Source organism: Beta vulgaris, chromosome 3, assembly GCF_026745355.1.
Source record: "Beta vulgaris subsp. vulgaris cultivar EL10 chromosome 3, EL10.2, whole genome shotgun sequence".
Classification (NCBI taxonomy): Eukaryota; Viridiplantae; Streptophyta; class Magnoliopsida; order Caryophyllales; family Amaranthaceae; genus Beta; species Beta vulgaris.
In genome coordinates this window covers 19,067,426-19,093,194 of record NC_079204.1, presented here as the reverse complement: position 1 = coordinate 19,093,194, position 25,769 = coordinate 19,067,426, and the positions used below count along the sequence as shown (strand labels likewise).

The 25,769-nt window shown below is 34.0% G+C and overlaps 2 protein-coding genes and 1 long non-coding RNA gene across 3 annotated transcripts; 1 reads left to right on the top strand and 2 right to left on the bottom strand.

Moving 5' to 3' along the window:
• Positions 1-1,185: 1,185 nt before the first annotated feature.
• On the bottom strand, positions 1,186-2,474 carry LOC109134627 (uncharacterized). Its single transcript, XR_002039543.3, has 3 exons — positions 2,109-2,474; positions 1,581-1,918; positions 1,186-1,505 (listed from the first exon to the last, which is right to left on the bottom strand). It is a non-coding gene; the product is annotated as an uncharacterized LOC109134627 (long non-coding RNA).
• A 141-nt stretch (positions 2,475-2,615) lies between these two features.
• On the top strand, positions 2,616-9,830 carry LOC104889101 (uncharacterized). Its single transcript, XM_010674245.4, has 3 exons — positions 2,616-3,158; positions 7,757-7,963; positions 9,546-9,830. The coding sequence occupies exons 1-3, from the start codon at positions 2,679-2,681 to the stop codon at positions 9,687-9,689; spliced, it is 831 nt and encodes a 276-aa protein (XP_010672547.1). The 5' UTR covers positions 2,616-2,678; the 3' UTR covers positions 9,690-9,830.
• A 548-nt stretch (positions 9,831-10,378) lies between these two features.
• Positions 10,379-14,925, bottom strand: LOC104889100 (methylenetetrahydrofolate reductase (NADH) 1). Its single transcript, XM_010674244.4, has 11 exons — positions 14,430-14,925; positions 14,244-14,304; positions 13,190-13,272; positions 12,892-13,065; positions 12,541-12,714; positions 12,358-12,458; positions 12,119-12,230; positions 11,914-11,994; positions 11,632-11,809; positions 10,864-11,198; positions 10,379-10,736 (listed from the first exon to the last, which is right to left on the bottom strand). Exons 1-11 carry the CDS (start codon positions 14,829-14,831, stop codon positions 10,653-10,655), a joined length of 1,785 nt encoding a protein of 594 aa, XP_010672546.1. The 5' UTR covers positions 14,832-14,925; the 3' UTR covers positions 10,379-10,652.
• Positions 14,926-25,769: the final 10,844 nt, after the last annotated feature.

Below are 25,769 nucleotides of genomic sequence, written 5' to 3'. Positions count from 1 at the left end.
TAACTGCAGTTAGTTATTAAGAGCATTTGGATCTATTATCATGAAACTGAGAGGGATCTAATATGGATTTTTCGCCAAATGCAGCCTTTTGTATATGCGAGTTTGTTAATTGCAGCCTTTTCATTTCAAACTCTCCAATTGCAGCCTTATAAATTGACTGTACATTTAAGTTGCAGCCCATTTTGGATTTGGGGACAAAATTGATGTCATGGTTAACCATGGTTAACCTCCAACGGGAAATTTCGTCCCAACCTTTTGTAAAACCCTCGATTTTTATCTCTCTCTCCTCTGACCTCCAGTTGTTTTTATATATTTCCCTCGTTTTTTCTCTCTGTTTCTTCTCTCAACCATTAACACATTTGAGATTGTTTTTCTCTCTCCTCTCCTTCAATTCAGTGCATTTTCATTATTTGATTTGTAGTGTTGCGCATCATAAGACAAGGTTAGTACAACTAAATTCTTGGTTTTTTTCCCCAATTTTTTTGGTTCAGGATTTTTAGGAATTTTTATTTCAAAATTTTTGGGTGAAACAATTAGGGTTTATTGATCTCAAAAATTAGGGTTTTTGATTTCAAACCTAAATAAGTGCAATTGTAATCATGATTTGATACTTATGTGGCAGGAATTATGTTTAAGAAGGGTAGATGTTGGAGTCAAGATGGTAAGAGGTGTAATTGTGGGTTATACATTTCAAAAACGAGAGCTTGGACTAAGGATAATCCGGGGAGAAGGTTTTATGCATGCCCAAACTTTGATGCTGACACCAACACAAGGGGATGCAAGTACTTTAAGTGGATTGATGAGGAAGACCCAACAGATTGGCACAGAGATGTAATATTAGGGCTAATGAAAGACAAGAGACAACTAAGCAATGAAGTTGAGCTACTCAAGAGGAAGCTGATGGAATCAGTTGTACTTGAAAGGAAGAAGGACACAAAAAAAATTATGTTGAAGATGAATAGGACAAGGGTTAGTTTAGGACTGAAATGTGAGGTTTGGGTAATATGTGCACTTTTAGCCATATTGTTGTTTTGGTACTTCATCTTAACTTGAGATATAATGGGGGGGGAATTGTTATGATTTGTAAGAGCTTCCAATGCTCATTATCTAAGTGTATTAGTAATATGTAAGGTTTTATCTAAGGTTGTAGTAAGTGAATTAGTAATGTAATGAATGAAATGGGAATGAAATAATATTTTGTGTTTGTTCAACCAAATTTCACTTGCATTCAAAGTTGTTCCAAACTCCAAAAAAATGATTGTTCTCCAAACTAAGAAAGGCAACATAACATTGTTCTAAATAAACGAGGTTACACAAACTTTGTTCAAAAGCAACATAACATTGTTTAAGCATTACAAGACTATCTATTCTGACATCATGTGACTTGGACTATGTGGTGGCCTAGAAGAACTTGTTGTGGTTAGCTGAGAAGCTTGTGAACCCACCATATCCAAGTTTGTAGCCTGTGAAGCTTGTGCAGCATCTCTGACAGCAACTCTAGCAACCTTGTAACAAACAAAATACAAAAATTAGCACCCTTTTTAATATTGCACATGACTAGTATGAGAGAAGGTCAGTACCTTATTTTGTTCTCCTTTTTCTCTTCTGTGCTTACACCAAGGATCAGTGGAGGGGGGCTTCCCTGTATTTGGGACTTCATCAGCAACAGGGGAAACATATGTTTGGTTGTTGCAGCTTCTTCTGTTGTGACCCATGTGCTTGCAATTGCTGCACATATTCTTCTTCCCCTTTACTCTACCTGCTTTCTCAACAAGCATATCCTCCTCACAGGAATTTGACCATCCAAATACAATGACCCCCAACCCAATTAATCATTAAGTTCTTATTCTTAAAATCCCCCCATACAACAGCCTAATTCCAATTTCAGGAGGGGGGGGGGGGTTTAATGCCAAAATCCCTGTTCAATTTGAAATTAAATAAAGTTAAAAATAAAAACTTTACAACCATAAACTTAATTAACAATGTCTTATGTTAGCTTAGGTTAAATACTAAAATATATCTAAGTAATAACAGGAATCAAAGTGAATAAACAACAATTAATTATGCTATTAAAGAATTGCAAATGGAAAAGATAAAGAGCAACTTACTTAGGGCATATCATGGGTCCAGATTTCGAAGTAAAAGATGCTTGTGTGGAGCTTCACGCAAAATTTTCAGTCATTGCCACGTATTTTCAAAAATGCCAGCACGGAGAGAAGAGAAGAGAGAAAATGGTGGTCCTGGAGAGAAAGGAGAGACAAAATGGAGGTCAGGGGAGAAAGAGGAGAGAGAGAGAAAAATCGAGGGTTTCACAAAAGGTTGGGACAAAATTTCCCGTTGGAGGTTAACCATGGTTAACCATGACGTCACTTTTGGCCCTAAATCCAAATTGGGCTGCAACTTAAATATACATTTAATTTAAAAGGTTGCAATTGGACAGTTTGAAATGAAAATGTTGCAATTAACAAACTCGCATATGTAAAAGGCTGCATTTGGCGAAAAATTCGATCTAATATATTTAAAAAGTGCGATGGTAACTCGTGAATTTTCTGAAGACTCGGACTCTCTCGGTGAAAAAACCGAAAAAACTAATGAATATAAAAACCAACGCTTTAAATTTACATTCCAAAGATAGAGAAGAGCACACAGAAGAGTAGAATAAGCAGAGAACAACAAAAATGGCAGCTGCAAATGCAAACCTCTTGAAAACAAGAGGAAGTTATCTCCTTTGCTACTACAACCACAACACTATCCTAACTCATCACACTCCTCGTTTCCTCCCATTCTCTCTCCTCTCCTCTTCTAAACCTCCATTTCTCTCTCTCCTGTCTTCCACTCCTTCACTTCCATCTCCAATCTCCAGACGCCATTTTCGCCACCTTTGCACAGCACCAGATGCTCCAATTTCAACTTCAACATCAACATCAACCGCAATTGACGCATCTTCCGCAAATGCAGCTCCTCCTCCGCAAATGCAATCGGCAGAGTCGGTGAAGGATGTGGCGAGTTCGCTGGATATTAGGGTTGGGAAGGTGTTGAAGGCGTGGCGGCATCCGGATGCGGATTCTTTGTATGTGGAGGAGGTTGATATTGGGGAAGAGGAGACTAGGACTATTTGTAGCGGTCTTGTTAAATATCTTCCTCTTGATCATCTTCAGGTTTTCATTTTCATTCCTTTTTTTAAGGTTTCATTGTGTCGCATTGCTTTGATGATGTTGTTTTTTATTGATTGCTTAGTGTGGTATTGGATTTTGTAGCAAGTGATTGTATTTGTGATTGTGATTGTGATTGTTCCATAAGAAATGGAAGAAAGTGGTAGAGCAGTTATACAACGAATTGATATGAACATCAGGAGTTTGTTGCCTTGTCCTTCTTTTATAATGTGAGCTTAGAAAAAGAATAGATAAGAGGGGCCTATGGAGAATATGATCATGATAGAGTCTGAGTACATTGACTAAATGGATTATCTCTGTGCCTAAGCAATTAAGCATAGTAGATTAACTACTAGAAAGATTGAAAATCATCATGAACCTCTCAATTTTCGATTTATTTATAGTGATCTTTTTAAGAACCATATATAGGCTTAGAAATAGAAAAGAGTGGACTAGAAACGACATATCTCTTGTCCTTGACACCAAAAATATCAAATGGATGAAAAAGGGAAATAGATGGAATGTAATTAAATAGAGCCACTTTGAGAGTTTGAGTTTTTTGTTTCTATGAAATGAGGTAAGGGAGCCACTATGAAGAAGTTATGGGGTTGTGAGGGAAGCTACTAAGGTCAATTTGGTCATGGGTTGAATGGACATTGAACTCTATGAGATCGAGTCTCCCATTGCTCCTTTGAGGGTTAATTAGTTGATTGCAAGTGTAAATCCACCTTGGGAAGATTGAGATTGGATTCATTCTTTGTTCTTTGAATTGAAATCAAGTTGCTCTTTGACCCCTTTCATATATTTACTATCTTGTCATGTCCAATTCTCATGTTGCTATTCTCCTTTTTGAATCTTTGTCAATGTGTCAATCTAGGTTTGGGTATCTGGGATTATATTTTGTTTCCATAGCCTTTGGGTTATCCACAAGACTACGACTAGCCAATGCTGAATTAATGCAACCGTTGACTCCTCTGAGAGGCTACAATTAGTGAGAGAAAACAGTGAACTTTTAATGACATTGACGAGGAACTCATTTTTGCTATGCTACTATTACTTGTACTTGTTGTGCTATTCTTCCCAAGCCTTGCGGAGTAAGTAACTGTATTTGGTGCTGTTTTGGGTCCGTGATGTGCTGATATTTCTAAGAAGGTAGGATTTGTGAATAATTTTGGATTATTGGGTTCATGCCACATTTTCTCATTTATTTTTCCTTGACATTTTGTTAAGATGAGTAATTTTCTGTGTGAACTATCCCCGTCATATAGAACTTTGGAGATTTCAAGGTACCTGGGAAGTGGGAACCAATATGAATGATAAGATGGAGAAATAAGAAGTCGGGAGTAAATTTATCTGAAAGAAAGAAAATTATTGTTGAAAGTGAACTGATAGGTGAGCTATTGTTCATGCTCCTTCATGTTAAATCTGCTATCAAATTTACTCTGGTTTATGGGCTAACAATGTGGTTTCTGATGCTGAAGTAGTGAAGGGAATTGGGTTTGGAATATGTGCCCCTATGTTGTTGGTGGATTGATAACATTGTTACTGAGATGTACTTTGTTCTACTCATTGATAGACAGTAAAGGTGTACCTCTTAGGCTCTTATATTTCTGTAATCTATATTAAGAGTAGAGGAGTTCAACTGCTTCAAAATGATGAAAATATTCTCTTCCATCATTGTTTGTCTAGCTTCTTGACACATTTTCGAATGATAGCAACTTACTGTACCAAAATAAAAGTTTCAGTTAGCTGAGATCAAGAGAAGCTTTATTTTCATGAGTAATCATTTTTTGAGTTAGGGCTTGAGGCTGAAAGGGGATATTTGCTTATGTTATTTTTGATCATTTTTTGAGTTAGGGCTTGAGGCTGAAAGGGGATATTTGCTTATGTTATTTTTGATGTCATAGAATATCATCTGCTCATCAATAAATGTTGAAAGTGTACCTCCTATATTCTGTAATCTATTTCAAGGATAGATAGGTTAAATTCTTCCAAAATGATGATCGATAAAAGTTTTTGTAGCTTATTGACGCATATGCTAGAATGATAGCATCCTCGATTAGCTCTTATAGTGATTTCAGTTATTTGGGGCCTGAGATTAGGAGGAGCTTTATTTACATGTGTGTTTGGAGACAAGAAGTGAGATAAGATTGCTCATTTTGTGATTCAGGACTTAAGGCAGAAGGAAATATTCGCTTACAGCATTCCGATATGTAACAAGATCTCCTGGTAATGATAAGAGAGTTAATGCAGTATCAAAAGTTAAGAAAACGTCACAAAAAGAAGTTAAGAAGTAAGAACACAATGAATTTTGACTTTTGCTGTAGGTCATCCCCTCCTCTCTGCCCATGACCCCCTCCCCCTAACACTGAAGTGAGGTTGTCGTAGACTCGTAGAAGACTGACATTTGGAACGAATAGTTCTGTTATTGTTGTATCTTATTGGGGCTGATTGTCCACGATAATTGTCTAAACAACACCGTTTACGTGTAGTAAAATCCAAAACGACTTTTTTTGAGTCTCAATTGCAAGTTGTTGATTCCAGTGACTTTTCCTTAACTACTTTTGCTTTCTCTGTGTTTTTATTATTGCATTTTTTGGACTTTTGCACCATTCACACCATCTCCTTTGACCAACTTTTGTGTATTAATATAGTCATGTTGGGTTTAGTCTTGTTAGACGCATCTTGATATGCATTTTCAGATGTCAACTTTTTACTATTTTTTACTAAAATATAATTGGAGATTATGGTTAAATTTGTGCATTGGCAAGTGTGGTGCGTGACTCCCCATATGATGCAATTATAAAAACACGGAGGAACTATGTGTCAAAATTTTATCTTGCACAATTGAATTTTGATGAAGCAAATCTTATAAAACAATTTACCAATGGCTTAAATTCTCATCTAATAATTGGGGATTTAGATTATACTTTCACTCACTTACTTCTTCAATATTCATATTCTAATACACTTCCTTTCATCCTCACTAAATTTCAATTTATTTAAATTTCGCAGGTTTCTCAAAATATTGTTCATTGACAATAGTAGTTAGACAGTAATTAACAACAACAATAACAAAGTATAATACATCTATCAATTGGGTGGACAACCCACTAGAAATAGGCAATTTAAAAAAATTAACTGCTGAGTTACTCCACTAATTATTAATATCTATCCCTCGTGGGTGTATTACTCACTAGGTAGACAGTTTTTTTTTCATATAATACTACGTTTTTTCTTTCATAACGTTTTTTACATTTGCTTTGAAAATTAAAATTAGAAGACTTTGAGCATATTTGGTAATTTATATGCGAAAAAGGCCCTATCATGTAGGATCTTGTAATACTTTTTGCAAATATCAACCTTTTATTATGTATACCGATACTTATTAAAGATATTAATAGTCATAAGTGTCCAAGAATGCCCATTCCAAGTGTAAAGAACATACAAAAAGTGAGGGAGTAATCAACAACAACAACGATGTAAAAGATAAGAATTGTTGGGTATACATCCCATGTCCTACATCAAACAGATAAGGAGTTACCTAGTTTATAAGAGTTCATCAACTACATTTGTATGAGTGGGATTCAACCCAAAAACAAATCTATGTGGGTTAGGCTCAAAGCGGACAATATCATACTAAAAGTAGACCTAAAGGTGGACTCGTGGGACCTACAAATGGTACCAAAGCCGACAATTCGGCTGAGAGAACGGACATACAATGGTGGACCTCGTGGTCAGCTTGCTAGAGCACGCAAGGTGCAGAGGGGTGTAACTCTAGGGCGTGGTGCAAGTTTGTGGTGGTATTCCATATTCATAAGAGTTCACCAACTACATTAGTATGGTTTCTTTTGGAAAGGAATCCAAAAACAAATTTGTGTGGGCTAGGCCTGAAGCAGACAAGATCATACTAATGGTGGAGCTAAAGGTGGACTCGTGGGCTCTACAAGGATGACTTTGGTCATTTTGCGGCATGAAGAACAGTTAGGTCATCAAGTTGATAGGAAACATCTTAATATCTAATATTTCTTAACAAAGTCAAAAAAAATTTGTAATTGGAATTTTTGCACCTTAATTGAAACTGATTGTTAAACTGCCTGCATTTCTTGTATAGATAGATATCTATAATGAAGTAACATACAAGCATTATGTCAGACATGGTTAATTAAAACTGTTATCATATGACTTATGTGCAAGAACCTCTATAGGGCCATTGAGGTCATGTCAACATGGTCTTTTCGACTATTTTGCTAAACCTTGGGGTTATCATGGGTAATTTCCCTTTTTCTAATTTGCCTAATTGAAAAATAAGGAGCATGTTTTTTCTGAATGCTGCTTGGTGCATTTGGCTAGAAAGAATTGATTTTATTGTTCGGAAAGTCCTCTGCTTGATTAGTTGAATGATGTCAGCTTCCACCTTTTAAGAAGTTTGAATATAGTTTATTAGAGGGAGACACTAGTACTTTTCCAGGTTGTTTTTATGATCTTTATTGTATAGTGAGCAATTGAAACCGTACCAGATGTCAAAGTTTAAGCCTTGAAGATAGTATTCCTTCGGAAAAAAAATCAAGAGTGTATCATGCTTATTATTCTCAAATATGCAGGACAAAAAGGTGATTGTCCTTGCCAATCTGAAACCAAGAAACATGCGTGGTGTCAAGTCGTATGGTATGCTTATGGCTGCTTCTGATGCGTCACATGAGAATGTTGAGCTCCTTGTGCCTCCCGAGGAGTCAGTTCCTGGTGAAAGAGTCTGGTTTGGCTCAGAAGAGGAAAAGGAAAATCAACCCGCTGCTGCAACTGCTAATCAGGTATGGAGTTTTTGCTTTTTATTTGGTCAATCAGTCCCCTTTACTTGGAATAGATACTTGAGCTTAAATATTTAGATTTTAAACTCAAAAGGTAGGCTTAAGTGCTTGAGTTAGAGCAATGCATATTATATGTCTTGTTGCTAGACATGGTGGAACTAGTAGTCTTTTTGGGGTAGTTACTTCTGAGAGAGTAACAGGAACTTGTTTAACTGAGGCTGAGATTGACCTTAATCCTAAATAGTGTGTATCGTAATTCTGCCATATGCATCAATACGTATTACAGAAGCTGATAGTGAAAGAGAACTGACAAGTATGGAATGTGACAGAAGATTACGGATATAAATTAGTACTTAGGTGCTGTCTGCCTGCTTTGAGCATTGGATTGGAGATGGTAACATCAGTCCCGACTTTAGACTTTATGGTCATTGTTGGACTGGATTGAAAGAAATCCCTTTTATTTGTCCAGCTCTAACAAAGCAGTCAGTGTAGCTGTATGAATAATATTGGACGAGCTTATAGTTGAATACTTGAATGTATTACTCCTAAAAGCTGAAGCACCTCTACTTCTCTAGTTCCTCACTGCGTTCCCATTACTTTTACAGTATCTAGGACCTTTTCAAACTGTCGAATATCCAGAAGGGTAACGGTATTAGAATTACTATGGACGGTCTCGAATTTCAGCTTTTCCATAGTTATCTTGTCTGAGTTTTGCTGACCTTTGAACATGTAATTGCTTCTAGTTTGTTATAATTAAATCTTGGTCAGTTCTTACATTATCTTCTTTTACTTTATCAACTTCTTTCCTGCCAATATTATCTTCAATTTGTAAAATCATGCATCAAAAGGCATATTCTCTTACAAAGCATAAATCAAAGACGACTTGATGTCTACTGCTATGGTGCCACCTATCTATACTGGACCACAAACGAGGTAATTATAGATCTTCGAAAAGGTCAAGTAGTCTTGCACTCTCAAGTTTGTTATTTTGGGAGCTTTAAGTGTGTGAAATAGATAATTGTCTGTTTGTTAAATAAATTGCTGTGCAAAAATTCATGATTTTGTTCTATAGTAGCTTTTGCAGCCCTCAGTCTTTCTGTGAGTTTAGTGTTTCTGCAATATACTGCATTGCGTACTGTACGTTACATTTTCAGATCTGTGGTCTATGACTTCACTCTTAGCCAAAACCCATCTGTAAATGGAAATGGACTAGAACGTGAATTAGGCTTCTAAGGGGGGTCTAATACTTCCTCCATTGTTGACTCATTTGCCTTCTGCACACTTAGTAAGGAGAGGAGAGAGGAGAGAGGAGAGAGAAATACAAATCAAGTGGGTAAAGTATAGGAAAACTAAAGAAACCACATCTCGGAAGTGTCATTTTCCCTTCAAAAAGTGGCTAAAAAAGAAATTGGGTCAACTAATTATAAATTTCCAAACGAGTAAACTTAAAAAAAAAGAGGTAGTATGTTTTAGTTTTGGACTTTGGAGTGTAATGTATTCTTTATTTGAAATTGAACAAGATATTTTTGGAGTGTAACCTCAGTCTAGTTGTTTGACCACTTGGTCTATTTTGGACAAATTGCAGATTCAAAAGAAAAAGATCTGGGAAATCGTTCAGCCCCATTTGAAGACCGATGCTTCTTGCATTGCAATGCTCGATGAGCATTACATGAGGACTTCTGCAGGTCCTGTGGTTTCCAAATCCCTAAAGAACGCAAATATATCTTAATTCAATGGACATCATGCGTCATTTAGCTGATTTTTTTAATTCTATTCTTTCAATTTAGTAAACGTAACCTTTGTAACAGTGACAAACTATTGATTTCTTCATGTTCTTCAGTAAATGCGGTTATGGATAGCCTTTTGTTTATATGTTATCCCATTTTCTTGTTTCCCTTGCCAAATATTGGGCATGGGCTTGTGCAGTTTCAAGGATGCCTAGACACGAAAATGTACAGGTCTAATACAGAAGTTAGATTTTGCGAATATTCAATCCTCACTGTTTTATCTGAAGATGCTTCATCTACATTAACATGTATCAAGAGTCCAACTGTGCTGCTTGATGTCGTTGCTGTCTATGTTCGTGTGTTAATCATAGGTTTTGTTTTTACTGTTAGTACTAACATTCTTTGAATTTTTGAAAACTTCATGTGGTTATATATAAGTTCCCAATTCTCGAGTTTCTTCATGAAGTGAATTATTAATGTACGTTGTTGTGCACGGATTTTTCCTCTTTGGTATGTTTCTACTTTCTGGACTCTGAAAAATGTGTTGCATATTGGTGATGCTTATGGTAATTTTCAAAGTACATGCTAAATTAATCATTGTCAGTGTCAAGACAGTTAAGAAACCAAGATGCATCAGTCTATATCCCATCGACCTAAATTCGACATGGAAAACATAGGACCATCACCAAAATTCAACAAAACACAAGCAGACAATGGCTCTATATATTTATGTAAAGAAAGAAAAACAAATGGTACAAAGGCGCATTGGGCAGAAACAACTCGCCATGCAATTTGCATTGGGAGTCTTGGGAGATTGCAAAATCCCACAAGATTATGTCGTTACAAACACAATAACTAAAGCTAATAACACTCGAACAATGGACAGAGTTTATGCCCAATGAATAAAATGCATCATTAGGTGAATGGAGTAATAAATCTCGAAATTAATAACTCTCATACTCTTCTCAAAGACCAGTGAAAACAGAAAATAGATCACCATGGATATAATCATTATCCACCAAGCTGACTAAGTAGTAGCTATTTTGCACCTGTAAATATGGCATAAAAGTCAGACAAAGTGCAAGTACTGTCTCCAGCAAACTAGTTTTTTTGGAAATAGTAGTCAATCATAATATGAAGCTAAATTGACAAGGAAAGGATGACAAAGGCACAAACCTCTTCAAGCAATTTCTTGGATGAGTCACCCTCTGGATATAATTGAGCCCATGATCTGGACCAGATTTCAAAGGCTTCGTCTTTCCAGATCATAAAGCTGGCAGAATCCACAACAGTTGGTTGTATAATCTCCTTTGAAGGGAATGCACCCCATGTTACAGCGTTCACGTCAGTTTGGGCAACATTTGAGATCAAATCACCTCCTTTGTTCACCGCCATGTAGGTTATAGATGTAAGAGATTTGCATTTTTCAACAAGTGCATTCAACTTCTCCTTTGCGCAAAAGAATTCTACATAGGCTTTCTGGTATACATAGCCACCAGGCCCACCCCATCCTAAAAAATATAAATAAAGCATTGTTAGAGCTTTATAACTTATTACAGTAGCAAACTCAGAGTGACGGTCCAGGAAAGGAACATATTATTTTTTGGAGGTAAAGAGTTACTGAATGGCAGCCATTCTCAAAAGGAACAAAATCAAGGATGAAATTGGCGGCCATGCAAAAGAAATTAGTGTTCTTGGTTGTTATTTCAACTCTGTATATAAAAAGCTAGTATTGATCAAGAACGACTCAGAAGTTCCACAACTTCCTCTGAATTTTTAGTTGATCCCAACTTTCCGCCAATCAACCATACTGCAGATGAGCATTATTCTATACAAACATTTACCGGACTTCACATATTACTTGTAGGAATCTAACTGAGAATAAGATATAAACTGCACAAGGGTAATCATTGAATGGAGACTCGGCAAGTATTAAAGACTTACCAACAGTGGGGGAGTCAGATTTTTCTCCATTAACTGCAGGTTGACTGTTGATGGTGAGAAAGCCTTTCATATTAATGTCGCCCAATTTTTCATCGATGATCTTTGTTTCTGGCTGAAGGCCATCTAATTCAGACCAAGGATTGCTTTTCAGCTTACCAAGGCAAAAGTTCTTGAACATCTGAAATAACAAAGAAGATATCAGCACTGACAAAATTGGTTTAAATGACTACTACAACAATGGTTTTAGAGGATAGGCTGAAATAGACTGAAACAGAAGTCTACCTCGTGTATAGCTTCAGCACTTTGCAGTGGGACAGCCCACTCTTCTTGCAGCTTCTTATCACGTGCACGTGGTCTCATAAACTGTCAAGGACATAAGAGAAGCATTATTACCAATAGTTTTGAGTAACAAACTGAGATAACATTTTCAGAGCAACATCTCATAGTCAAGAATTTGACTTAGAGGTTCACAGGATGATCAAGTTACCTGGTGGTCGCTTAATGCTCCATAGGATGCATTGCGAGCATCACCCCAACGCCCATGGGGGTATTGATCCCATCCCATTGTTCGTGTGATGTAGCTTTTTGGACGGTTAGCCCTGTATCCAATTAGCAAACATTCAAAGTAATTGAAATCATCAGACGTAGGTTTGTAAGACCAATAAAAAAACCCATAAAATTAGTTACCCTACAGAAATTCTTTAAAAAAATAAGCATTACACTTACCAAAAGATGGGCCTAACATCTTCCTTAACACGGTTAACATTTGCTGGGCGTTTCCAAGGTAATGGTCTTTGAATTTTGGACTCTTCAATTAATCCAAGATTCTGCAGCAGTTATGAAATAGAATATATATCAACACATCACAACCAATCAGTTCATTATGTGATAGAGGATAGGAGAAGCTACCAGCAATATTCCTAGTGCAGACTTCTCCATATTCAAGGTATAAAGATGCAGCTGTTTGATTCCACTAGCCAAAATCTTCTTGCACATTTCAGTTCCAAGATGAATACCATAGGCTTTCACTGCTTCTTCATTGTCCTTAATTGGCTCCAATGCATCAGTGATCTCTTGAGGAATCTACAAAATTCCCAGCCACAAATATGCTTTAGTTCAAAGGACATTAAAATTGCGCTATGCTTCTAAGAAGGAAAATTCAAAATTACATATAATAAAAAATTTGAAACCCTTAATCACATAAAATGTCAATATTTACTAATAGCATCTATATCTAACACATGAAGTAATATCGTATACCTTTGTTTTACAGAAACCAGTCATTCGTTGAAAGCCCTTATAGTTATTAATGGGCATAATGCCAGGAACAATTGGACAAGTAATTCCAATTTGGCGACAATCATTAACAAACTTGAGAAAATTATCGGTATCATAAAACAGCTGCGTGACGATAAGATCAGCACCAGCATCAACCTAAGCCATTTACAGAAAACCAGTGTAAGCGCAAGCATAAATGTATGACAAGATCAAGTAACCATTAAAAATTTTATGTAAACATATCTTCTAGCATCATTTAAAGGACTAAAGAGAGGATTACCTTTCTCTTCAAGTAAGCCAGATCACTAGCATATGCTTCTTCAGTTGCCAAACCATTAGCTCCAATAGCATCAGGATGTGCCTCTAAGGTATTTCACAACACAACAGCAAGTCAGATAACAAATCAAATAGGAACATACACCATTGTGAACACGAAAAGAGTAAAATTATATAAAACAAGAGAATCAGAATATCAATTAGCTATTGTCACTGCTTAATAATTTTAAACCCCTCCATTTTCTATGCAATTCATCTGTAAAAGATGGGAAATATACAAATCACTAAAACCCAAGTATCCTCTGTTGAGCTGAATGATATATAGTTTTCTTAATATAAAAAAAACACTAATTTCGAAACAAGATGAATTGTACTCCACACATTTCCCTAGGGAAGATATGAGGATATTTCAAAAATAATAGACCACAGGAAAAATAATTGTGTCCAAACTACTGATAGATAGAGTCAAGTAAAAAGCACATAATAAAGATAAATTGTGCCCAAACTACTGAAATTCAATTATAAACTATTTAAACCATAATCCATTGATTCTTGTTGGAAATCCAAAATGCCAACAGATATTCAACTTATTTTTCCCAAACTTATCTTTGATATTTCACACTTTTTCTTAATTTTTCTAATAATAAGCAAAAATAAGTTGGACAAAAGAGACCCCAATTTCATAAAAGTTGCTTATTTACCAAAAAGTAAAGCAATTCATCCTATCATTCATCGCCAATGCTATTTTCTAACCTCCCAAAATAATGCATATATGATATATCCTTCTGAAACAAAATGCAAAAAGAAGACTACACATTGTGCTACTTTCTGCACAATTACAGTAGTTAAAAACACATTCTCATTCCACATTTTTAGATTTATTCTCTTCACCTTAGAAAAAAGATAAAGGTTTAGGTTTATTAAATTCTCAAAAGTCTCAAAATCTTATAAAATGAACTTAAATAAGTTTCAATATAAGTTCGTTGAAATAAGTTAGTTAGAATTCAGGTGGAGAGATCAAACAAGTGTAAAAGAACATATAAAAGTCAGCAACTGACCAGGATAACCAGCAATAGTAATCCCAAAGTAATCCCCATATTTGCTCCGCATATGATTAACCTGACATTACAATTCACAAACACCAATATCAACAAATCAATCAATCAATTAATTCAGATCTAACCTCGAAAAAACAATAACAAACAATTCCGATTGAAAAAAAACAAAAAAAGAGAGAGAATTACAAGATCAAGAGCGCAAGCAAATCCGCCTTCAACTTGAACAAATTTATCCTGACCATGAGGTGGATCACCACGAAGAGCAAGAACATTTTGCAATCCATTAGATTTAATAGTAGTAAGCGCATGATCAATCTTTTCAACAGGCATATTAGTACAAGTAAGATGCATCATAGTTTCAACACAAACAATGTTTTGCATACGATTAGCAATTTCTAAGGTTAGATCAGCAGTAGATCCTCCAGCACCCCAAGTAATGTCACAAAAAGAAGGGGAATGAGACACCATTCTCTCCATTCTTTCGAAGAGATTTTCGACACCATCGTCGGTTTTAGGGGGAAAGTATTCGAAGGAAAATAGGATTTGATTCTGAGCTTCTGCTGCTCTGATCTTCTCAATCACCTTCATTTTTGGTAGGTGAAAGAGAGAGAGAGAGACTGAATCTGGAAATGGAGGGAGAGAGAATGAAGTATGGCGCAGGAGAGTGAGAAGGGGTGGGTGGGTTTATATAGAGGAGAGAGAGAGTGGGTGAGTGATAAGATGGCAAGATATGAGATTTGGTTTTTTTCTTTTTTGGTTTTTTAAAAGCTGCCACCTACTATTATGTGGTCTATTTCTCCAATTTTGGTGGACCGATTCTTAAAATTATCACGGTATTTTTATAGTGGTCATAATACAAATAACTAATTAACTATAGAAATATAATGAATAAAGATAGGAGTTAGCTTAAGTGGGTAGAGCGCTCTCTCTTAATTTCTGAGGTCAGTGGTTCAATCTGTACCACGGTCCACGAGCATTATGTTAGGCTAACTTAATTTCCTAATAAAAAAAAAAGAAATATAATAAATCTGAATGATTTTGAACCTGTATTTTGAAACTTGAAATTATTTAACTAGACTTATTGAATTTGACCATATGCGTGTTCACCTTATTCTGCACCTAATGAGACATGAGCAGTTTTGAGAGTGCATGGATGATAGTCGTTTGGTTTTTGTAGGAAAGATAAATTATGAGATTTTAATTTACGGGAGGTAAGTCATGTAATCAATTTAGAATTTGCTAAAAATGTTTGGTTGATAACAGGATTGAATTTTACTCCATTCGTTTCCTTTTAATTATTACTCTTTGATATTTTATATTATTTACAAATTTCACTTCGACCATCGATTTATACGCGGATGAAAATATAGTCATGTGTGATCTTGTTAGATTAATCATAACATGTATTTTATTAATATGTACTCCCTCTGTTTTTTTTTATCTTTCTCACTTAGAATCTTGGCACTATTCATACTTAGAGAGAATCTTGTCAATTGTTTTCAATCTATAAGAAAAAATATAGTCATGTGGGGTCTTGTTTGATTCGTCTCAATTAGTACATTATTAATTTTTAATCGTTATAATTTTTACTAATATATAATGAAAGATATTTAAGTTCAAAGAAGTGCATTGGGAGACGCGCACAGAGAAAGTGAGAATGATAAAAAAAAACAGAGGGAGTACTTTTTATAATTTTTACAAATACAAAACTAAACATAAATGTCCTCAAAGTTTTACATTGACATACGTGAAAAGTGTAAATATTTCTATTATACTCCCTCTGTTTTTTTTTATCTTTCTCTTAGATCTCTTAAATCTGCTATTCATACTTAGAGAGAGAATCTTCTAATTGTTTCACACATTTATAAGAAAAAACATAGTCATGTGGGGTCTTGTTTGATTCGTCTCAATTAGTACATTATTAATAATCAATCGTTATAATTTTTACTAATATATAATGAAAGATATTTAAGCTCAAAGAGGTACATTGGGAGACGCGCATAGGAAAGTGAGAATGATAAAAAAAAACAGAGGGAGTATAAGAGTGAGCCCATTGGATGATCTACAAGCTAGATCATGAGGAGAGAGGGAGAAAAATATTATAAAGAATTAGGAGAGAGAAAAAAAGAGGAGAGAGAGAAGGATGATCAGATCATTACAATGATCTGATCATTGTTGGATCATAGTTGAAGCTCATGAAAGAGAATAATTGGTGGGCCCCATGTATGATGAGTTGGCAACAATCTAATGGTATTAAGAAAAGCAATCCAATGGTTAAAAAGTCTAAATTATAGATCATCCATTGTGGGTAAAAAAAGCATAAAAACTAATGATAGATCATAAGCGAGGTGGAAGAGAGAGAAAATATTAAAATAATTCATGATCCAAATTTTTGGATCAACCATTGTGTATGCTCTAAGGGAACGGCAGCAATTGTGTCCTCTTTTTAAATGCCTATTTTGCCCCCTTTCCCATTCTAAATTACAAATTCACTTACAAATCAAAGGGGCTTCAAACAAAAATACCAAAAATATAATTATAACAATCACTCACAAGTCACAAGTCAACTAAAATCATAAAATTGCATAATTTACGTTATGCAAATCACTAAAATAAGGAAACTTTATAAAAACTTAAAAATTCACTTACAAACTACAGCCTATGAAAAAATTGACTTGAAATCAAAGTGTCCACTTTCTTTACAATTTATGAAGTATTGTACTTAATTCCAAAATCAACTAAAAAATTATAATATTAGAAATCATAAATAAATTCAATAGAATTTCTATTTTATTCATAGATTTTAACTTTGAAAAGTAAAAAAAAAAAAAGAATGGTAAGAGACTCAAGTGACAGAAACTAAACCAATCAAATTTTGCAACTAAAACAATTATACTTTGTATGTCTGATGTTCAAATTTTGATTCTTATGCTGAAGAAAATCGAGTTTCTGTTTTGAAAAAATTCAAGCACACATCGCGTGCAAAAAATTGTAGTGTATATTAAAATGAACGGAGTGAGTATCTGATTAGGCTTCCTTGTAGATATGTCAGGTGCAAAAAGACTAGGATTGATTTCATAGAATATGAACTTTATCGATAAGAAGCTAAACTTTCCATGAGCACTCATATATACTTGTTGGCAATGTAATGCATAGGATTCGACATAATAGCATGTGTTATTTAAGATTTTATAATTAATGTAGGCTAGCACTTTATCTACATGTAGTTTAAGAGTATCAGGACTAGAGATGGCAGTGGATAATGGATCTTACCCGAATCCGTGCATTCAGATCTACTCTCTCTGTATTTTTTTTATCTTTCTCACTTAGAATCTTGACACTATTCACAATTAGAGAGAATCTTTTAGATTTTCCTCAATATATAAGAAAAAATATGGTCATGTGGGGTCTTGTTTGATTCGTCTCAATGAGTACTTTATTAATATTCAATTATTATAATTTTTACTAATATGTAATGAAAGATATTTAACGTAGAATAAGTGCATTGACAAACGTGCAAAGTCAAAGTATGAAAGATAAAAAAATACAGAGGGAGTATTTTTTATGGATTTGAATCCTCAATTTTTGGACCCTATGGATCCGGGTAGGATCTGGATCTTCCTTGGAAAAAACGGATCTGGACCGGGTCCTAAATAATTACCCAGATCCAGATCCGTTTACCCTTTTTATAATATTATAATATTAGTTATTACATATAATAACAAATTTTTGCTTGAATTTTGAATTATTGTTCTATTTAATATGAAATTTACTGGATTATTGAGTTCGAAAAATCGGTTGATAATTGTTAATCTTTCAGAAATAGTTGATTAATCTACAATTTGATAAGTAAATAGTTGTAAATGGTTGCAATTGTTATTTTTCAGAAATTAAGTGTAATTTATGGTTAATATTAGATAACTTTATTCTTTAAAATCTTTAATTATTGTGAAAATTAAGGTAATTTGAACAAAATAGGCAAAGATCCGTTTAGGACACGGATCCGTAGGATACATACGGATCTGGATCCTTGTCAAAAAAAGGGATTTGGATCTGGATCCTAGAGGACCCTGTCCAGATCCTACCCATTGCCATCTCTAAAGGACTGCAAGGCAAAGTTTTATACTTTCTTTATTTTCTCTTTCATGTTTGTCAATGCAACAATTTGGGAGAATATGTTTAGTACACCTGGGTGTACCATGATTTTTTTTTTTTTTGAAAGAGAAATTTCATTAATTGAAGGCCAAACGGGATCTACAATAGATATTAAAGAGAAACAAGATACAATTAAACAAGATTAAATCAAATTCGTCTTCGAAGAAACTATAATGAACCAAATCGAGCAATACAGCGCAGCCCTCTTGTATTTGCTGAACCAAACAGCTATTGATGAGGAAGTCTATCATTCTGACATAGTTTGGGAGAAGAGCATTCTTGATCGAACCATGTTAACCGCATCCGAGATTCCAATACCTTCATGTTGAGTCTCGAACTTCAACCAATAAGAACAATTTCTCATACTAAAACCAAAAAAACTACACTCACAACTCCCATAGGGGAGAAGGAGATCTCCACAACGGAGACTAAAAACCCCATAACAAGGTTTGAAGAAATCTCATAAAGAGATACTAATTTATTCAACAAAACAAGAAAATGAAATAAAAACTGAAAATAAAAGCGGAAAAGGGGCTTACCATGGATGAAATCATCCATGGCAGCCCCTAACTGATGAAGAAGGGGTAGAGGAGGCTAGGGTTTTAGAGAGAAAAAAGAGATAGGGCTAGGGTTTTTTTTTATTTTTACTAGTGATTAAAGTTCCTGGGTGTACCATGATCATGGTACACCCAAGACTATTTTCTCCAAATGAGCGAATGAGCAAAATGAACAAATGAACAAATATTTCTACTCATAAAAAAAATGAGCAAACACTTTTATTACAGAATGAGCAAAATGAGCAAATGAGTAAATGAGCAAAATGCCCATATGAGCAAATTTGGTGTCAAATGAGCACCTGAATTTCTAATTTATTAATACCCCCGGATGTACCATGCTCATGGAGTCATGGTACACTCGGGTGTACCATGAGTGAACTCATCTGACTTCTAATATATGTGATCATAAGTAAAATTTATTAAGTGTATGTTGTAATTATATATTGAGATTAATCAAACAAGGTTTCATGATTATATATTTTTTTTCTCACATATAGTCACCAAAGTTGTTAAAACTGAATTATATGAAAAGTGTAAATGTCAAATTATTACAACTAAAAAAAATGAAGTAAGTTTATAGTATTTACAATAATTTATAATGAGGCAGGGAAGTGTTTTAAATCCAATAAGACCTCTAAAATTCTAACTACTTTTCACAGTTTAAACAAAAGACCTATAAAATTATAAAGATAATCATAATCGTTTCCCTCCTTTAAAAATTGACATTAGCTAAGATTATAAAATGGTTTTGTCTTCTTCTAAATGTAACAACTTTCCTATTAAGTGGCAAATGTTTAACTCTCCTCCACATTTTTGGCCTTTACGCAAAACATAAATCTTTCTTATGTTAGTAAGGAAAATATATATCGAATGTTCATTTGGTCACCTCCAATATAAATATAGGGTTGGGTTCTAATGAGAACCCTCTTATGGTTAGAACTACTTAAAATGAGCAAAAAAAAAAGTAACAAATGAGCATAACTATAAAATGAGTAGAAAACATTAAGTTATCAAAAACGTAAAATGAACAAAAATGTAAAAGAAGAAACAATTAAGATGTGCATAAAAAAAGTTCAATGAGAAAAAAAGTAAAATAAGCAAAACGTAAAATGAGCAAAAACGTTGATAAATGAGCATAAAATTGTTAAATGAGCAAAACTATAAAATAAGTGAAACAAAAAATGAGCAAAAATATTATGAAATGATTAAAATCTTCGTAAAATGAAGAAAAATGAGTGGTTCTTACCATAAGGGTGGTTCTCATATGAACTTAAACATATATATATATATATATATATATATATATATATATATATATATATATATATATATATATATATAATGTATTTATAAAAGTAGTTAAGTTTAAATAAAATTAAATATAACTTGGAGATTAATTTGGATAAATCTTACTAAGTTATGAGGATCACGATCCAATAACTTTTTTTACAAGTTTTTAAGAATAAGAACTAAGATAAAGCAATGATGATAATAATTAAATAGAGAACGAAGTAAAGTACTTTGAATGTTCAATTCTCAAGAGTAATGATTTCAATAAATTTTCGTTATTAATTGACTATTGATCTTATTTATATGAGAGCTGATAACGACTATCAGTATTCAGTAATACATCAATTTATCTAACTAATTTTACTCTCTTATAGTTATGTTCTTTTGAGCCTTATTTCACTTCGGTTTAACTCAGTTAAGTTTAGTTTAACTCGTTTCAACTCATTTAGGTTCTCCTATTTCACTAAAAATAGGACTAGATCGAAGCCCACATTATAACTACCTAAACCAAAAGAAAAAACAACCTAATGAATTAAGACTATCAACTAATTAATGAAAGAAGGAATCAAACTGCTAGTAAATGAGGTGTTATAAACATTTATTTATGGGAGAGCTTGTATATCTAACAAATAATTGGTAGTCAGCAAAAATCCATTGATACCTTAATAACAACAAAATATTTACCATAAATACATGAGTACCATTTTTAATGAGTTTTGGATACAATTTTTATTATTCTTTTATACCAATTGAAATGGTTTTGGGTATTAATTATACTTTACAAAACATCAAAGGCAAAAGCTAACTAACATAATGTTTTTAGTTCATATTATTTAATTTGGCATCGCTAGAAAAATTAATCAATGAGGATAGAGAAAAAAATATTAATGTCTTTGCATATGCTAGAGAAAAATGGTACTTCCTCCGTTTCAATCTAGTTATGACACTTTTAAAATCACGAATTCCTATGCAATTTTTGGAGAGGATAGAGATAGCGAAAGAAAATAAAAGGGCCATATGTGATAGGAAAATGAAAGTGTCACAACTAAATTAAAACTTTTTAAAATAAAAAATACAACTAAATTGAAAAGGAAAAGGTAGATATTTTACATTGAAATTATTTATTACTTATATAAATATAAATAATTAAAGACAAATATTTTCTTATTTAACATTCGGAAACATCAGTAGGTCTGTAGGTGGCGCCAATATGATATTCGTCTTCCACGAATAGATATAGAGGTTGTCCAGTTTCCCCCCAAGTAAATGGAGGAGTGCGGAAAAGTGACGATAGTTTGTAAACATATGAATCTATGATGAAAGATTGGCAGTAGTAGGTGAGCTCTATGCTAAACAAAAGCCATATCGTAGAAAGTCAGTTTAGTTTACTAGCTTTGCGTCCTTATGACTTCGGTGGGTCCATATCATTAGTCCTAAGAATGTAATGTTAGGTTAGGAAGAACATTTTTCAATTCAAGATTTAATACCACACGTAAGTTTCTTGTTTACTAGTTTGTTTAGTCCTTGTACCAACTACCAACTTCCGGTTATATTAATGAATCTTCTATACTATCCAGGGCCGGCGTTTGGCCGGAGCAAAGTGATCGACCGCGCAGGGCCTCAGTTTGACAGGGGCCTCAAAAGCTCTGTACTTATAATGTTTGTAGCAATAATAAATCAAATAAAAGTGTATGGAGTAGTGGTATGGTTTGGGCCTTAGTTATATGAGGTGAAGGGTTCGAATCCTTGTAACTACAAATCTACAATTAAAATTTTGCACTGCTCACTAGAAAAAATAGAGATGTTTCTTCATAAAAGATCAAATTCTAAATTTTTAATAATGTTTTTTGATTGAGAGTGAGGGATGGTTTCTTCACAGAATATTTTTTTGAGAACATATTGTGTCGGACTCGTCCGACACAACATTCTCATCGGACGAGGCACGCGCGCATTAATAAAGACCGAAAAAATTAAAAAACAAAAACAACAGCTTCATCCGCCATTGTTCAACGGCAAAATATCGTACAGATCCACGTTCTCCCTGCAATTAAATCTCATTTGAACATTCCACTTCTCAAATCTAGTTAAAGCAAGAATGTCAACCGAAGATTCGAATTCACAAATCGGAAGTTCATTACAAATTGATCTAAGCAATGAGAAAGGTGACACAGATCTCACATTACAAATTGAACTAAGCAATGAAAAACGTAACACATATTTCACATCAGAAAAAAAAAGAAATTACATGAAGAATCAGCTGGAAAAGAAGACAAAGAAACAGGTGTATGTCTAAAATTAATTTTCAATTGCATTTACTCATTTTCAGTTAGAATTTCGATTGTATCAGTTAGTATGTGTAAAATTAGCATTTACATTGCAACAAAAGTCTATTTTTCACTCGGTAACTTCTTTTTCCAGTTAATGTTACTTCTTTTTTCAGTTAGACTTATTTATTATTCAGTTAGACTTATTTATTATTCAGTTAGACTTATTTAGTTTTCAGTTAATTTAGTTTTCAGTTAGACTTATTTATTATTCAGTTAGACTAATTTAGTTTTCAGTTAGACTTATTTAGTTTTCAGTTAGACTTATTTAGTTTTCAGATAGACTTATTTAGTTTTCAGTTAGACTTATTTAGTTTCCAAATAGACTTATTTAGTTTTCAGTTAGACTTATTTAGTTTTCAGTTAGACTTATTTACTTTTCAGTTAGACTTATTTAGTTTTCAGTTAGACTTATTTAGTTTCAGTTAGACTTCTTTATTTCTCAGTTAGACTTCTTTATTTTTCAGTTAGACTTATTTGCTTTTCAGTTGGTCTTTATATTATTTCATTTAGTATAATGATTCTTTCATTTGATACCACTAGTAGAATAAATGCTATTTGCTGCGGTAATATTGCTGCGATTTTACCTATACGCAGCAATATAACACGCAAAAAGAAAAAAAAAATAGAAATTGACAATATTGCTGCGGTTCCCGCCAAAAACCGCAGCAATATTGTCTAACAAATACTTTTTAAAATAAAGTGGGGCCTTGAACAACAAATATTGCTGCGGTTTTCACGAAGGACCGCAGCAATATATTAAAATAATTTTAAAAATTATTATTTTAATATATTGCTGCGGTTCCTTATAAAAACCGCAGCAATATTGTCATTAGGGTTTAATAAAACTAAGGCGCGTTTCTATTTCTCACCCTCTCAGTTCATTTTCACTTCCTCTCACTTGCTTCCTCGGCCGTTTCATTTCTCACCCTCTCCTTCCTCTCACCTTCGTTTCCTCTCACCTTCGTTCCACCAAAAAAAAAACATCAATCCATGGGAACTCTCAGTCCACAACCACAAACCTCACCTTCACATACAATTCAAGTTCTGGTGCGGCGACGCCACCAACGTCTCTCTTCGTTACTTGTCGAGAACCGCAAACGCTCCAACCTTTTCTCAGTCGACGTGGTATTTGATTTTAGTTTTTTTAGATCTAGTATTTGGCAACAGCTGTGGCAAGAGATCATCATAAAATTGATGGTTATCGTTTATCAATAAACAGCTTGGCATGTATATGGCTCTGGCAAGAGATTCATCACAACAGGGCATATCAGATACTAGGTAAGTTTCTCTGAGTTCTCTTAGGCACGATTCGCAGGCAAATTGATGGTTATCAGATACTGGGCAAGAGATCATCATAAAATTGATGGTTATCGATCAGGAGTGCACTGTGCAAGATTATACCATGTTTGAGAAATTGATGTTAGTTTTACTTCCCGAGTAGCGTAATATTTAGAGGATGCATTATGAACAGCATCATTGATTAGAAAATCCGTTGTTGTGTTAATTGTGGATTTTTAGTTTTTTTTTAAATCTAGTATTTGATTTTTTTTTTTTTTTGCTGTTTCTCGCAAGCAGATTTGGTGCACTAAATGTCTTTTTATTTTATTTTATTTTTAGATTTAGAATTCTGAATTTCAGTTTCTTATTATTTTTGTTTTTATTGTAATTTTTGTAATTAGTAAGTTATAATGTTGTTTTATATATATTAATGAGATCTATGTTGTTTTTATTTTTAGATTAATTGCATGGTTTTTAATCTTTCAAATTTAATTTTGAAATGCAAAAAAAAAAAATTTTTTTTTTTAGCCATATAAGGACCTATTGCTGCGGTTTTGGCCTAAAAACCGCAGCAATATTCTCTTTTAAATTGATAACCCATAATAATATTGCTGCGGTTTGGCCTAAAAACCGCAGCAATATTTGTAGATATTGTTGCGGTTTTAAACCGCAGCAATATTATTAATACCTATTGCTGCGCCCTTAATTGCTGCGCGCCCAAAACCGCAGCAATATGACACTTTTTAACCGCAGCAAATAGCATTTATTCTACTAGTGTACTATTACAATTATTTTCAGCTACACTTGTTTAGTTTTCAGTTAGTGCTTCTGTTCTTTCAGTTAGTGTCCTTATTTTTTGTCAATGAACTCAACAGCTGAACATGAATATCTCAAGTACATCAATGACGAGAATATCAGTAGCAGTTTAATAGGGAGACATGTTACAAATCACAAAGATGGTTACAACTTGTATCAAGCACACTCAAGAGCATTAGGATTTAGTATTAGGAAACAAACTCTAAGGAGGAGGAGAATTGATAATTCTATATACGAATTCTACTTGGTTTGCTCAAAGGAAGGAGCCTCAAAATCAACAAACAAAATAACAGAACCAAAAGAACAAGACACACAACAAGATCATGTTCAGATACCAGATGTTGAGCAGCCAACCAAGGAAAGAAAGGAAAGAGTAGTCAATGAGACAAGAACAACATGCAAAGCCATGGTCAGATTTAAGCAAGAAAAACCTGGCCAAAACTTTATTGTAGTAGCTCATGAGTTGCAGCACAACCATGAGTTCGTAATACAACAAGAAATAAATCATCTGAAATCAGAAAGGAAGATAACTGAACAAAAAGGACAACTAATAGAAACAATGGTTGAATCTGGCATAAAGCCAATGCATGCATACAACTTTTTGTGTCATGAGGCTGGATCAGAGGAAGTAGTGGTCCACATAAAAAGGGACCATCTAAACTATATCACACAGTACAGAACAAGATTGGTTGAAGAAAAGGATATGCAGAGCGTGTTGGACTTACTTCAGCAAAGAGCGGATGATGATCCTGCATTCTTCTACATGCTGAAATTTGGGGAACATAACAACATTGTCAGCTACTTTTGGCGAGATTTCATGATGTTGGAGGACTTCAAAGCATATGGAGATGTTATGATATTCGACACCACTTATAGGACAAACAAATATGGACTGATATGTGCACCATTTGTTGGCATAAACTGCCATTGGAAAACAACAATGTTTGCATGCGCTTTCATAACTAATGAAAAGGAAGAGAGCTTTGAATGGCTACTAGAAACATTCAAGAGAGCAATGTGCCAACAAGAGCCAAAGACAATTTTCACTGATCAAGATAAGGCCATGGGCAATGCAATTGAAAAGGTATAAATTTTTCAGTTAG